The 16,504-nt window shown below is 49.5% G+C and overlaps 2 protein-coding genes across 2 annotated transcripts; both read left to right on the top strand.

The window, feature by feature from the left end:
* Positions 1–3,834: 3,834 nt before the first annotated feature.
* Positions 3,835–5,019, top strand: B0T15DRAFT_537934 (kinase-like domain-containing protein). The gene has a single exon (XM_062869655.1). It carries the CDS (start codon positions 3,930–3,932, stop codon positions 4,836–4,838), a length of 909 nt encoding a protein of 302 aa, XP_062720668.1. The 5' UTR covers positions 3,835–3,929; the 3' UTR covers positions 4,839–5,019.
* A 3,465-nt stretch (positions 5,020–8,484) lies between these two features.
* On the top strand, positions 8,485–8,952 carry B0T15DRAFT_512975 (uncharacterized protein; the record flags this gene model as incomplete). Its single annotated transcript, XM_062868015.1, has 1 exon — positions 8,485–8,952. One exon carries the CDS (start codon positions 8,485–8,487, stop codon positions 8,950–8,952), a length of 468 nt encoding a protein of 155 aa, XP_062720667.1.
* Between the last annotated feature and the right edge of the window lie 7,552 nt (positions 8,953–16,504).

Below are 16,504 nucleotides of genomic sequence, written 5' to 3'. Positions count from 1 at the left end.
CTCAACCCTCTGGCTATCTTCGTAGCCTGCAAATCGAACCCAGCACCAATGTTCGGCTGTCCCGTAGTCCCACTGGCTAAGGTCAATCGTCTTTTTAACCAGTATAGCTGCCCGGCCACTAGGTTGATGGACTAGGTGGTACTGGCTGCGTCGGGGGCAGTAGGTGGACTTGGTTTGGTGGTTGATCCATGGGTCCTGTATGGCTAGGACGTCGAACTTAGCCTCCTCCACTAAGATTTCTAGTGGTTGTTTGATGCCTCCGGTATTCCATTGTAGTATGGTAACTACCATGTAGTACTAGAGGGTTGGCTAGCTAGGTGATCGGTTGGTTGGCTGGCTAGGTGGTCGGTTGGCTGGCTAGTTGGGTTGTTTTGGTTTATAGCCTGGTCTTTAGCCTGGCTTATAGCTTGGCTGGTAGGTTGGGAGATGGATAGTCGCAGCTGCTTAGGGTCTTGTTGAGCCTTTGTTGGCTTACCCCGTGGTCGCTTTCTAGAAGGGCCTGCATCTTGATCATCGTGGCTTAGAGAGAGGGAGCCAGGAATAGAGGTTGTGGTTACAGTTGTAGGGTAGGTTGTTCGGGTAAAGTCGAGGTCGAAGGTTAGTTATTGTAGCTTGGAAGTAGTCGATTCGAAGGTTCTAGGCCTATGTTGGTAGGCCTCCTTAGCTATAGCCCGTATCCGGAGCTGTTCTGGGCACTGCTTGTCCCTAGCCGAGTGGCGACCCCCGCAGGCTGGGCATCTAAACTGGCCTGTAGTATGGGTAGGGCATTGCTCTTCGCCTTCCTTACCACCAGGCTCATGGGTTCCAGTACCACAACGGGGGCAGAGGGGGTCCTTCCTACAGTAGCGGGCTATATGGCCCCACTTCCAGCACTTAAAGCACTGCCCTGGCCGTAGCGGAGCCCAGTATGGCTCGCAGTTAAAGAGCTGGGCCCGGTATAGGACCCCTAGGTCGCAAGCCTTTTTAACCTCCTCCTGGCTAGTGAAGGCTATAACCACAGGGACTCTGGTGAAGTCTGGGTTGTGGGGGTACTGGAAGATGATCTTTTCCACGGCCCGTAGCCCAGCCTCTTCTTGAAAACTAGCCTCTGTAGCCCCCTGGAGGTCAGCCTTCCTTAGGCCCTTAACTACCACTCCGTAGGTCCGTCGGGCTTCCTTTGCCTGGCTTCCAAAGGCCTGTTGAATCCAGTCGTGGTTGGTAGAGTGCCATTGCTTAGTATCCGGGTTGTTGAAGGTGACTACTATGTCTCCGCTGGGCAGTTTCCGAGCTGCAATAGCCCCTTGTCGGCTAGAGGCCCTGTTGACGGCTTGGATAATTTCTAGGGGGGTCCTCTTAGCTAGATCAGGTGATAGATGGCCCCCCCGAACAAGGATCTCGCAGTTCTGCTTGGCTGGGATAACCTTGGCTGGCTGGGCTATAGTGTCCTGTAGTGGTTCTCGGACTATATCAGCCCAGGTCCGGGTAGCTTGGGCCTGTCCTGGTTTGGTTTCCCTTAGTGCCGCTCGCACTTCTTCCGCTACTACCTTCCGTAGGGTAGGTAGGTTCAACGCCGTAGCTGTAGCTGCAGCCTTGGCCTGGGAGGGGGGTATGGTAGCTTGTTGGTAGGCTTGTTGGTAGGCTTGTTAAATCTCCGTTGCAAGTGCCCGAGCCTTGCCCTTATCTTTGGAGACTAGGGCAAGTAGGTCATTAACAAGCCTGGTGATATGCTCGTATATATATAGGTGGCTGGTAGACTTGGTCGTTTTGGCCGGTTTGGCCTTGAAGTCCTTAGATTATCACTCTACAAACGTGCTACCTAAGCGTAATCGCGAAGATCCGCCTTATAGAGGTAATCTAATCAGAGAGGCAAGGCCAAACCTCTCTACCGGACCAAGCATAACAATACTAGGCTATAGGACTCTAAGGTTTGCACCTTAAGCCCTCTATAAGAGGCATAATAATTCCTCCCTCTTGGATGACCGATACGCGCGTCTGTCTTCTCCGGCCAGCTATACTACTCCTTTAGAGCCATGAGTTCCTTGTAGCGGCGATACTATATATTTAATCCCCAGCTATAGTACTCTCTAGTACGTCCTATCGGCGGTTTCCTCCTCTATCGTACGCCTCTGGCTAAAGGAGTATGCTCCCCGCCACGTACGATATTCCTATGGGTCCTTCGCCGAGGGAATAGCTATATCTCTTCTATAGCCTAGGTGCGAGCCAGGGCCATACCTCCGTCATCCTCCTCTCGGTCTAGTATAGCTGCCACGGCCTACCTTCCGCCAGGTACAACCCTGACTTCCAGCTTCCTATTGCCTTGCTAGGTCTCCCTTATAAGGCCGACCGTGTCTTATAGCAGGCCGTCGTATAAGCTGCTATACCGGCGTAGCTCGCTCGGTCGCTCTACTACTAACCTGCCCTGATCTACCTGCCTCGCCTCCTATCCTTAGATCCAACTATAGTATTATAAAGGGCGAAGTGCCTTATAAGAAGGCCCGGCCGCCTATATTACCTCCCTTAACGAGCCTGTATTCCCTCTCTCTCCTGCTCTTATAGTTGGTCGTACGATCGGTCGGCAATACCGGCTTTCGCTCTGTATCCTCGTCGCCGTACGACTAGCCCTCTAGCGTTCGTCGCGGGCGCCCTTAGAACTAGGCAGGGCCAGGGGTGCCCTATCTCTTCTTTAAAACGTCGAAAGAGTCGGGTAGTTTTTATACCCAGTATCCCCCTAGTCTTGCAAACTTATTACAGGTAGATTGTCGTAGTTATCGTCAATGGTGGTCGTCGTACGGGATAGTGCGGGATTTTCGGTGCACTCGAAAATCCTCACTTTCTTGTCGCGAAAACCAACAATCCGACAGCCACACGGCCGCGTAAAAGCTGCGCGTCGTTGCAACCCCTTGGAATCGAAAGAACAGATCACAAAGGACCTAATTCCCGATTTTTGCGATGCCCGGCCGCCTGCGTAGGCGGCCCCCGATGTTTGTTCACCGGGAAGGGTGGAGAAGCATATATAGGGTGGCTTTACAGGTGCTGGCCTTATGCTATACGATCCAGAGAGGGTACTTTCTAAGCTGGATATCAAGCTTCGTATACTAACACCCCCAACCTCATGGCCTAGCACTATATAGTCTTAGGTCTTCCAGACACCATACAACTCCTAGGAAGCCAATATACAGTCTATACTCATTAAGACTCGTATTGCCAACCATCAAAATAGCTCCCCAACCTCGATATTGGCTGCTATGGACCAGTTGGCCAAAGGTACAATAGCTATAATGCACTAGATGGCTCTTCTTTGCGCTAAGGTCTCTTTGCTCTGCAAGGCCAACGAGGTACTCAGCAAGCGCCGGAGAGCCAAAAGAACACGCGTGCAGCTTGGAGGATCGCTTGCGGTACAAGATGCAAAGGATCTACTGGACCAGAAGGCCGTGGTTGGGGAGATGGCGCAAGAAAAGGAGCCGGATGGTGGCGGTGCAGGGGGGGCTCATACGAAGGTTCGGTGCTGTGGTGTGTACGGCAAGCCTGGCCATAATGCCCGTACGTGCCAGGAGGTTGTAGAAGGGTCTGATTCAGCTGTTTCTGATGTAATTGTAGTTGGTTAATGGTCTTATTGTATTTCAATTGAGGATGGTTGTTGTAGAGTGGTGGAGAGTGTCCCGCTCGCTTATATGTCCCGCTCGCTTATAAGATACGTTAGAGGTTTGGGGTTTTTGGACTGTTGTTGATTTAACGCGCCATAACGCCCAGTTCCCTGCCGGGCCGAGACCTGGCCTGCCGTGTCAGCCCCGCTGCAACCTGGAACAATATGCTGGCAGTTGGTCGGTTCGTGAAACCAGGGATGTCGGCAGGAGTTATTTGGAGTGGAACCTCTCATCCCAACCACATCTCCCGTCATTTGATCCCAACCACATCCCATCGGGCCTGCACCTATCTTCGACTACTTCAATATGAAATTCAAACCCCAACATCCACCACCACCACCACCACCACGCCTTCACTCCTCAGCCAGCCTGCCACCTCCTCGCTTCCCGTCGTCTCGCCACACAAATCCCTCGCCCATGTCTCGACCTCCCCTACTTGAGGATCTGCCCGAGAACGAGCCATGGCCACCGGTTCCGCCCGACGCGGATTTTGGTACGTTGGACGTTGAAACGCCCGAGCTTGCGGTCACTGCAAACAGCATGATCTACCGTCTTAAAGGGCAGCCCTCCAAGATCTTCAAGCTCCATGGCGAATTCCGAGAATACCAGCTTCAAAAGGCCGCCGGGGACTGCGCCATTCCAGTCCATGGGAAAGTGACCAGCAAGCCGAAAATCGGAAACGGCAAGCTCCAATTCTACGGCTTCATCATGGATCTCGCGACTCCTATTTCAACACCCGGGACCGTGGCGCCGTCGCAACGCCGTACCATCATGCACCAGATGATTCGTATCGTTGAGCGGCTGCACTCCAAACGCATCATTCACGGCGATGTCAAGCTGGAGAATATGCTCCTCGATCACCATGGTCAGGTTCGGCTTTGTGACCTCGGCGAGGGGCGGTATATCGCCGAGGATGAGCGTCTCTGGAATGGATCTTCGACCAAGCATTTCGAGTCGCCGAATAGGCTGCAACGGGCAAGACAAACTGGACGCGATCCACCGCCGCCTACCATAGAGGATGACATGTACGGCCTTGGCCTGAGCATCTGGCAGCTGCATACCGGGGGGATCCCGCATGGGGATATCGCCGGTGACACCTTGGAGCTCGAGGGAAGACAGGAGAAGAGACAAACAGTCAGCGTCGCTGCCGTGCAGGATCCGGAGGCCTGTGAGATTATCACAAGCCTTCTTCGTAGGGGAGGAGCTCAAGTTTAGTGCAATGTATGGTGTTGGTGGTTCTTTGTGTAGCAGTATTAAGTCGTTATACACCGGGAATGGAACATTTGCTTTGCTACCTACCTACTTGACACGTCATGTGCTGCTATTCTAGCACCAGACGTGTCCTGAGTCATGTTGGCTTCAATCCCTAGTACCTAGGTAGCAAATTGAACTTACCGCATCGAGAGGTGCGTGCACTGTTTGTAGTTTGGTGTGTTACCAAGCATACCGTGACATATCTTCATACCATTACAAACGGGAAGCCAAAGACTCCAAAGAGGCAATTCAATCACAGACATCTTCTCCAAAGCCGGGCAGGTACATGTAACAAGGCAGGTACGAGGTAGGCACCTTTCACAACACAGAACGGTACATGGGCACGGCACCAGGCACTGACTGGAGTCTGAGAGAAATGATTGACTCTTAAATTTGGTCTCGATACGTAGCATCTCCATATTCCACCCAGCCGCCTTCGGGCAACCTCCGAGCCCAACCCTGACCAGCAGGGTGGCACCGAAGCCTGGCCCTGTTCACAACCCAGCTGCGCTTTCAAGCTTGGAAATCTAGCTTGGGCTGTGAGATATCCCAGCACTGGCGCCTATCGTGAGCTAGTACATGCGCGGCCCCGGAGGCATTGCAGTCGAAATGTTCAACGCCCATTTATCTTTCTTTGCAGCGGGCCGACCGCCGGAAATGGACATCCGAGCCATCCCTGTGGTGACCGCAACAGAGCTGGGAGTCCCAGAAGAGACGGCTGGACGAGAGGGCGTCGTCGGCCTTGCCTGTCCGGTGGGACGAGCGGGGGCTCTATTGGAATCAGCGGAGTGCGGCTTGACTGTTCTCGGAGCACCAGCACTAGGGAACCAAACGGAGCCCGTTCCAGGCATTGTAGCGGAACTTGGAACGAGTGCAAGTGTCGAAATAGAGTTTTTGAGCCGGCAGTGCGGTCAAGGGGTGTTTTTGAGGTATGGCGTCTGGTGGTGGCGAGTGCTGTTGAAGATGCAAGGTGGATGTGTAATGAAGGAAGTGGTTTTGCCGTGTCGAGTTCGAAGCAGTGGTTGGAAGGAGACCAATGCACAACAACGTAACAGAAAGGAAGGCCGGCTTCATATAGATCATACCTATTCACAAGATGAATGGAGCCTGGCGCCAGGTCTTACTGACGGCAGCCACACTGCGGGTCGACGGTCCAGTTTCCAACATCACCACCTTGAAGCCTTCCGCGAGCTAGGCAGGTGACGTGCAGTGCTGCGAGCATGGCGCTAGGGGGAGAACCTTCCCGTCGCGTTTCAGTATCTCCGTTGGCGCAAGAACAGCCCAGACAGCAGGCTGTGTTAGGCCTATGGTGGCCTGTCTCCATCAAGTAGTAGCCCAGGGAGCAGCTTCAGCGTCAGTCTGAGTTTGAATATGTCTCGGGCTGCGGTTGCACCTAGACGCAGCCAACATATCGGCCCTCGTGTTCTGGCATTTCATTCGTTGTTGGTTTAGGAAGCCTCTATCCCCGTCCGCTTTACCTCCCCCTAGCAACCGAGGTTGGTTTGAGCTTGTGGGTAACTATGAGGCTAACTGGCCCCAAGAGTTATGTACCGCCACCCTCCTGCCCCCAACCAGACTGAAAAACGAGGCTGAGGCAAAACAACGGAACGGGCTGGCCTGAGAAACGGCCAAATACCACCCTGCCATTACCGGCTGTTGTGCCATAACCTGTGTAGTCTATTTTTGCCGCAGCAACTAACATCTCTCCTCGCTGGTCGATACCGGGGCCGCTGCTTCATGTCCCAACCCTATCATAGGGCGAAGGGAAACAGGGGCGGCGAGGCGGTGATGTGCCATGGCCTGGTGCTCGTGTTGCGTCGGCCTTGATCCGGTCGGTCTCATGACTGGGATGCGAAACCAACAACGGGATGCGTTTGGGACCTTCGCATCATGATGGATTCGTCAGGTACCATACCTAGGTAGGCATAAAGAGGCCTGCGAGGAGAAGACAGAGTACTTAAAGCCCGGTCCGATCTACCTCCTGATTTGCTCCTAGACTTATCTATGATCAGACATCAAACAACACTCAGAACCTTTTCTGGTGGCACCTTGGCACATCGCTAGTCCAGCCTGAGTTTTGATTTGCTCGATTGAAGATTGAATTCAGTCCCCTTTCCCCCCACCCCCTACCCCGTTCTCGACTTCTTCAACCAGCAGCACACTTATCTCCCTGTGCATACGAATCGTTTCGGTCTACAACAAATGCAAGGGCTACCATCTTGCGCCGGGTGAGGGGGTCAGGGTCGGCAACCAACTTAGGCATTTCTTCGCCTCGGTTTGTATGTGTACACCGAGGCTCCAGGCCCACCTCGCGGGCGGGGAGCCACTCTTCTGCCCAGACGTTGCAGAACATGCCGATGTCACAACCGGTACCAAGATCGACTGTCCTCATTGAAAAGGCCTTGCTCACACGCTGTACTGGAACCTCAACTACGTGGCAGCTCCGCCCGGGCAGTAGGGTGCGTATTACCAGCCTGGCAGGTCTTCAAGTTGAGGTAAGTTACCTCTCTGCACACATGCTTCCAGGTTTCATACCAACATTATTGACCTCGGGTGCTAGTAGAGCATAAATACTACGGGGCGGTCGGAGGAATGTAGGAGGGGCTAGCTGGCTAGCAGTAGGAATTTGGTTTCAGTCTTTAGCTGGTATCTAGGAACTGAAGTCGACGAGTTCGGAAAAATCATCGATACATGTACGGTATCTACCAACTGATGCGATGCTTGAAATTGCTTGGTGTGTTCCAGCCGTTCTTCTAAAACCCCAAAACATGCCTAAAATCACTTACTGCGGTACCGAGATGGAAACCGACTTGAACACATATGAGTTGCGCCCGGTTCGGAAACATAACTAGGGTTAGGACATGATGTACCAGTGGCCAAAGACTAGCGGAGCATCATTTACACATGCAGGTTGTATCGATGTCTGACACAACTACAGATCGTACCTTACCTGGAGTACCATGAGGTAGTACCATCTAGCCAAGGCTCCCCTTCTGGCCCATTCCGGTGTCTGATGCCCCTGGATGATTCCTTGAACGGTAGTATCCTTGGATCATCGGTCGTAACTGGCCCGGTCCAAAAGCGGGATCTCGATGGTGATGCTCGGCCCCTTCACCTTGGCCTACCTGTTGAACGCATCATGTATCATGTAATGTTACTCCGTATATCTTGGGTGGATTGGTGCTCCTTGGCAACTTGGCCGACGCCTTGAGTGCCTGTCCCTTTTCCAAGACAATGGATTAGCCAACTACTAGTACTTAGGACCTACCTAATACGGCGAACATGGTGACGAGATGAACCGAATCCCAGCACTACTAGGGTAGTTTCCTGTACCATGGCTTGCTGCGAAGTGGATTGGCGATGCACAAACTGAACCGTCAAGTGATATCAACCTCGGATAAGGGGGTGTCCGAAGGGCCGAGCGGGATAGGCGAAGGGTCTGTCCTGTCCCGCATACGACCATGTTGAGACAGTCTCCAGCAAAGGTCCCGACTCATGTGCCCTTGCTGATGATCGACTTGCTGTTACGCCCTTCGCCAACAAACACGTGCCGACTCGGTGGCCGAACCCGGCAGGCATCCTCCCAGGCGCAAGCGGCTATACCTCAATGGTGCTAGGCCTTGCGTCGGCGGTGGGGGATGCTACCAAACCTGGCCCTAGCAATAAGGATCTTCGCGCAGCCGCTTTGAATGCCATCAAGGCCATTGAGATGGTCACCATCATGCGCAAAATCGACTACGAGTCCTTTCGTATGCCTGCCATGGAAAGCGCCGACGAATTTACGGGGGACCGGAAGGTTAACTTCAAGACCTGGGAGCTGGTTCTTCCAGGCGCGCCAAAGGCGAGGGAGCTCGATCTCGAGGCAACTATCGAGGCGAACCCGTCGCAGTCCAATATTGCGGAGAGAATCGCCCGGTGGGAGGAGGACGTCTATTTGGCCGACAACATTCCGAACGAGGACGGAATCATGGAAGGCGGTCGGCTCCTTACTAAGGGCGAGATTCGATCTTATCACAAGGCAGCCATTAGAACGGCGGAAAGGGCTGAGCGACTCGCAAAGAACCTGTCGTGCTGATGTGCAAACCGGGGGGTGGCGTCGGCAGCGGAGTAACAGTGAGGAGTGAGGGTCTCTAAGTAAGGATCTCTGTGTATAGTATATGAGCTGCAACAGAAAAGTCATTGAATCATTGAATGTATCTCCGTGGGCCAGCATCCGAGAAAGTACTAGTCAAAATCAGTTGTGCCTCTCTTGGAGCAAGTAGCAACACGACATCATTTGAAGTCTGTCTTGTTGTTATCGCCCAAGACTGTGACCTTCCCAACCTGAGATTCCGATCCGAAGTAGGTAACATTCCCGGTTGTCTCGATTCCGGTTGGTGCCGCCTCCGCTCCTTGAACAAACGGCACAATGGCAAGATAACGAGGTTATGCTTGTGATGCAACTGCAAGCGTGTCTCAAGGTCTTCGCCCCTGTCCCGAGCGGCGGATAAAACTGGGGCTACCCCGCTGATGCAAGGCAGATCATCCGACGGGAAGTGGGGCAATATTGGATCCACTTAAATCGATCGCAAATCGATGGACAGGGGGAGAATGACTAAGGCGTAAAGGTAAGGTACACACTTTGCAGACGGTATGCTCTATGCTACACAAACCGCGAATCGGGTTCACGATTCCTGTCTTGTATCTCCCCGTCGAAAGCTCTTTGTACAAAGTAAGCCGAGGTCTATCGATCTTGTCGTGCGTGGATGATGCTGCTATTGCAAGTCTTCCAGCTTCAGATATTGCGACCGGACTATATAGCTACAGCATCCACTGGGATGGCATTCTATTTCCTAGGGGAACTCCATCTAGTTTTTGGAGTAGGTTGAACTCTAAGGAGAATGTCTAGAATAGCTAATATAATATAGGTTTTCTGATCAAAGGCTTCAAAGCAACTTCCTTGCATGTTACCGCTGCCTAATACCCTACGTTACACGATCTCACATTCCAAGACCCCCGTGTTCAGGCTTGCACCAAAAGAGGTAGGTAGGTAATCTCCGGTCGATGTTTAAGACACAGCCGATGTGCGGCGGCATGCGACAGAGCAACCTTTTCCTTGTTTCTTAAAGATACTATGGCGTAATAGACCAGGTATAGAGTTGCAGTCTATAGCAGAACGGCTTCCTAATCTAGTCCGGACGTATGCCTTTGCTAAAGCATTTCCGGGTCACTTCCGAGACCCATGTCGTATTAGATGACCTTAGAGCATCTATGGTAGCAACTTTCCATCAGTTCTATTAGCAGTTAGAAAGTGAGTTTATAGCAATACAGCTACTACGTGGGGAGTTAGGGGTACAGCGAAACGTCTACCTAGATTAGAATCCTAGCCTGAAGGTATAGCGCGACGAGTTTATATATGGATATAACGCCTAGAAGACTAACAATTGAGCATAGAACGTGTAGAGCAGGGTGGCATTCCTTATAGTATCGATGTTTGGCATATCTACTAGTATTTGATTCACTAGGGAGATTCATGAGAAAATATGTCGCCATATATAGGCACCTGCACTTCTTCGCCTTTAAGTATAGTGCACGGTATGAAATGCGTCTCTTCACCTTCGCGTTCTTATTTCTGGTTCTAGGGCCGATTCTCAGTATCCACTTGACTATACTCAAAACGGTTCGAGGCAAAACGCCAGCTTATCTACACGACCCGAATACTACCAAGTACTATACTTATTGGTGGGACAATGACAGGAACATATCTTGCACGCTAATGCTAGACACCTAGAGGATCTTACTAGGAAACTTCTTAAGATGGGGGAGGGCCCTTATAACCCCCTAAGGACCCAAGGACCTGATGCTAAGCTCATCTTAGTTAAGATCTCTCTATTACACCTACTTGCAAAAACTTTGTTATAGGAAAGAGATACTATGTTGAAGCTTCTGAAGAGGTAACTATGGCCCTAGCCTCTCCGCCCTCGACTGGGACTATGATAAGTCCAGCGCTTGGCACTACTAATACCGCCGGTCCTAGCAATAGCGTGACGACGCCAGTCTCAATATAGACTGGTATAGCTATAAACTGCAATAGGTTCTACTTTGTCTAAAAGGACTAGATATATATAATGGTGCAACGCACTAATCATGATGATAATATCATTTATATGTATAATAATTCATTATATCAAGTGATGATTCATTATGTATGTTCCATTACATCATGCATGCAAGCTCAGACCTACTCGCATCCTGTATCTAAAGCCTACCTTGCAGTCTCGAGGATTTCTTTCCTCCTACAAGTTCAATATTCTTGCAATATAGTCAGTTTACCACTAAAGGCTTAACTCTGGCCTTGAACGACAGCCCCCGTGACAATATATATAGATATTGCAGCTCTCTATTCTATTATGACGGCGTAGTTCCTCTAATATAATCCTGCCGTAAAAACTAACTGTACTGTTCTCTGGGCTTCTACCGTAAGTAGTGCTATTTATATCAAGAAGCCTCTTTCTATATATTAGTGACACTTACTAATCTATTCTATCTGCTACCTAGTATACCTATGTTAGGCTGATCAGAAGCAGTCCTATACTAACAAAGATAGCACCTAGCAATAGGATCACTACCCTAACCCTGATATAGCCCGGAATAGTCGACTACTATAATAAGTTTTACTACGTCAAGGCTAGCAATACCTATAATAGCATCGCCTTCTAGAACGGAGTCCTAGGAAGCCAGTAGGTTAAGCTTTAGAACAACCTAGCTAAAGACTGCCAATCACTGCAAGCAGACACCTACGCTTGTATCAGCGTCATTAGAGGCATACCAACCCCAACGACTACTATATAGGGCAATGGCATCATCATACCGATGCCGACGCAGTTGGGGATAGTAAATAACTATAAGAGGTTTACCTATATCAGAGCCGCTGATACATGCGACAGCATCGCCTCTGGAAACGGTATTTCTACTGCGAACTTTATCCTATAGAACTTGAGCGTTGGGGGGGCAGGCGTGCCGTAATCTGTAGGCGAATATATATATCTGTATGGGTATCTAACATCAGCTATATGATGACGAGAAGCTGGCTGTCAAGTGGAGAAGTATTATTCTTAGGGTCTTTTATAACCGCCTACTACTAGTATTCATAGCGTTGTCATTCTTATTTCTATCATAGCTTATAGCCGTTGTTATGTAACTCGTGCTCCTGGGGGAAGCACTATGGAATAGTATGGGCTTTTATTATAAAGCACTGCTAAAAGGTTTGACAGTTTGTAGGGGCAACAGATGATGGTACTCACTTCAGCCGCCGGCATCATGAGACTAAGCATGTTCGAAATCTCGCATTACTGAGCGGTCAGGACCAGGCTTCAGAAAAGTCCGGCTGGACCAGAAAAGCCCGTCTAGATCCCCAAGTACCTTGGATAAGCGGAATTATTGAGATGAATTGGGTGTCTGACATATTTGATAAGCCAACGGGCCGGACAAAAGGCCGCAACATCGTCCGACCCGCTGTTGGCTCGGCTTCATGTGCTTAGATTACACATTCGTATTATATATGGAGAATTACATAGCTGCCTTTCCCTTACTTTCTATAATGGATGTGGTACCTTACTGTATATGAACTAGACACTTGTATTATACATGTACAAATATTGATGTAATTGTAGGTTGTATTGGACCACCGCATTATCCATGCAAGTACATTATCATCTCTGGTTTGGAAACATGTGACGGCACCCTCTGCATAATACCAACTTGAAAAGGATCGCACCTGCCACCAACAATTGGACCCAAAATCCATCACCGTCTTTGTACCACTCGCAGGAGTTGCAGCAAGCACATACATGATCCCCAATTCCGTCATTCCCTCGGTCATACCATTTTGACGAGTTTAAGACTTCAAGTGCTACGCACCTGCTCAAACTGCGCCATGTCAACAATCCAGGCGGCGGTCGGCAGCCTAGAGGCGGATGCCGCTCAGAACGAGGCGGCTATATGCGGCTAGGCAGTACCTGATATCTCTTCAGGTGTTTCCGAGATGACGCTCTAGTGCCTCATCCAGAGTATTAGACGGCATAACGGATTTGGAACCGAATTGCATGGGAGCCCCGAACTTCCCGCTATCACGCAGGAGCTTAATGCATGCGCGATTATGAGCAATTAAGTGCTAGACGTAGAAGACAAGGCAAGCATGCTGTATTGCTTCTAGCACCATGATCTCCCTACTAAAAAGACTCTCTAAGCACTGCTCTGTCAGTACCAGGGCAGGTTCTCTTGGCTTTAGTACTAGATTGGCTGTGCTTATACTGTAGTAGAATATATATATCTCTATAGCAAGCTGGACCTGCTCTCTGACATGGCTATTACAAAGGAAGCATAAGATAATATGGTTAATAGCTAAGCTATCTACAAGTTTATAGTGTAATAGCCTATCTAGTATACTATAATAGATAACGTGGTTGATAAGCGCATGCTCCAGACAAGTAGATGCTCCACAAAGTTGTACCTATATAACAAACTGTATATCAATCCCACCAAAACCGCTTCAAATAGATGAAACTACTCGGAATCATCTTCCTCAGACATTTCTACAACTATCTGACAGGTACGCGCATTGTAACCAGGTTCGCCGCAGGTGCTATAACGCTGCGCACGCGTCTCGACCCTCGGCTTCCGACTACTACCCGCCTATATTTCCTCCTTTATCTGCACCTTAACCTCTCTCTAACCCTATAGGTCCTTTGTATCTTATATAGTAAGCAATCCTTCTTGTTAGAGCCGTTGTTTTTTAGCCCTCCGACGCTTGCTTAGTGCCTTATTTGCTGCTTGGAGGCTTTACTTCTCTGCTCTTAACAATGCCAATTAATATATAACTTTAGACGTCCCTTTTATAAGGACATCAACTGCTCTTAAAATCTCGGTTAGAGAGCTATTTTAATGCCGGGCAATTCGATTCTTGATAAGAGCGGACTATAAGGAGGTTTCAGCTAGGTTGTTTAGGGTCTTGGAAACCTAGGTATAGGTACTACTAGGGTAGGAGTTCGAGGGTATTAGTATCTTCAGACGGATGTTGAGCTGGGAGATCACTTTCTCGGGATTAAAAGGAATAAGTCTAGCACTTCGAAAACCTCCTCGAATATTTTCAGGCGTTATAGCAGCCTAGAAAGCCGTATAGAACATAGGAATAAGGTCGTTCTTGGTAATATAGATTATGCTTACCTATATTATCCCCTCGATCTGCTTGCTATATGCTGTCTTAAGCAGGCTAAAACATCTAACATCGAGTGGCTAGAGTATATAGGATAAGTGTCACGGGCATAACCCGTGCCATGTAGGGTTAGGGTTAGAGTAGAGCACGAGGGATGTGGAGCCCTGATCGGGTCCACAGATGCGGTCTGTGCGCAGTGGCCGCTCATAGGGACTTCCCTGCACCACTGCGTCTCCCATCTTCCTTTCCCCGTGCAACCACAATTGCAATATCATACTCCCAACATTGGCCCCGTGAAAATAAGTGCGGAGGTATATAGAGCGTAAAATATTATTCTCTTTATAGTAGACCTCGAAGTTGGTTGAGTGGTAGCTATTATGGCCGTCGAGGATAAGGAGGCGATAAACCCTGGTTGTACAAGCTCTAGTATACTTATCAAAATATTAAATCTATTCAAGACCTCTCTCGTTAGTCGTCCAACTATTCTTAGATATCGCGATAACCTAGTCCTTCGGCAATAGGCTATTCTTATACTAAGAGGAGAGGTAATATTTGCCCTTGACGATAATAAATGGTAGGACTACCTAGCTAGTTATATTAATACCCTAGATCACTGTTGCCCACTCCCAATTGCTAGGCTGCTTTGACTTTGCCCTACTACGCTATTCGGAGCTTATAACAACTATTAAGGTTGCAATAACGCCTATTAGAAACCCAGTCTTGTCGAAGTTGTAGATATCTACCTCCTAGATGTCGTACTTCGTAATTATATTCCATATAAGCGTAAACTAGCCCCGAATAATTTCTGGGTCTTCGTATTTGGCCCTCTAGTAGTCGTATTTCCAATTGAAACGCATAGTAAGCTCGGGGTACCGTTTGACAAAGTTATATACCTAATACATACCGATACGTCTGGTATCGTATTCGATAAATAGTCGATTTGCTATATCTTCTATACCAGACAAACAGGGAGGAAATCCTTTGCAATCCAGGTCGAGGATATATTAAATAATGGCCGATTCTTCTAAATTAATCAACTTCCACGAATTGGCCGGAATATTGCATCGTGATTATATATAACGCCTACGACAGCTTAGCTTAGTATAATAAACCGCATAGATCTTAGCTGCAGCTCTTAGGCTCAAAGTGGAGTCTTTCTCAAGAGCTTGGAGGGCTAAGATTATCTGGCGTTCGTCGTCTTTTAGATGCATGTTGGGTTGCAAAGAAAATGTATGCGGGGAGGAGGTGTTATGTAGGCGCGGTGGAGTAGAGCATTCGCTTCTCTGGAGCATTCGCTTATCAACCACGTTACCTACAGTGTAGACATTGTGAATTGTATTATTATAAACCTTTTTAGCTTCACCGAGACCTATAGTCCGACTAACAGATACCTTCGACCGGAGAACCCTTTCAGAGGCAGGACTGCCTAGGGTTTCGTCACACTTTGACTATGATTTCGTAGAAAGACGGAAGGTATATACTCACAATTTATTCTATTCCACTGGAAAATCGTTGCGGTGATGTCCCTGACAACGGCGTGTACTTTCAGCGGGTCTACGGATCCGTTCCTAGTGAACGATCGTGCCGATTGAGGGGAAGGAGATTAGTGTAGGTAGGTAGGGATGCACTCCGTATTCGACAGGTTGGTAAGGTGAGGGAGTTGTTGCCTGGTTGGGGTCATCTGTAAGTTAAACCGGAGCTAGCGGGTCCTCTGCATGTGGGAATTGCAGCTTGTTTGGCATAGGTTAAGTCGGACCCCCCCATTTGGACCACCCCAGATTCGGACCACTTGGCAGTCCACACCGCTCTTTCAACCTAACCATTTCAACTCACTACAACTCAGTCAATTCGAGGTCAAGAACGCTCATCTTTTGCATACAGCACTGTCAATGCCCAATGGACTATACGGAACAAGACTTACAAGATGCCGTTACAAAATATCATCGCGGTGGCTCCTCAATGCGGTCTATCTCCCGGGAGTTCGGCATCCCGAAGACTACTCTCCGGAACCGACTTAACGGCCACCAGACTCATTCTATTGCAGCCGAACCGCAATAGACTCTGAGCCGGATATAGGAAGACCTCCTTACACAATGGGTCTTGACCCAGGTCGCCCTTAGTGTTCTACCAACCTATGCGTAGATCAGGGAGTTTGCCAGCCGAGTTCTACAGGCACAAGGAACCAGCCGTACGACTGTCGGAAAGGGCTGGATGACTCGGTTTCTTCGTAGGAACCCAGTCCTTCGAACCCAGCGAGCCCGTAAGATAGATTCGGTCCGCATCAATGGGGCTACTGACTCAGTCATCCGCAGTTGGTGGCCGCAACTGAGTATCCCGGCCATCAAGGATATCCTACCAGCCAACCGTTGGAACTTTGACGAATTCGGCATCATAGAAGGCCAGGGAACTAACGGCTTGGTGGTTGGGAGCTCTC

Source organism: Chaetomium strumarium, assembly GCF_033439665.1.
Source record: "Chaetomium strumarium strain CBS 333.67 chromosome Unknown B0T15scaffold_5, whole genome shotgun sequence".
NCBI classification, from domain to species: domain Eukaryota; kingdom Fungi; phylum Ascomycota; class Sordariomycetes; order Sordariales; family Chaetomiaceae; genus Chaetomium; species Chaetomium strumarium.
Note: the sequence above shows the minus strand (reverse complement) of the source record. Positions and strands in the feature narration are given on the sequence as shown.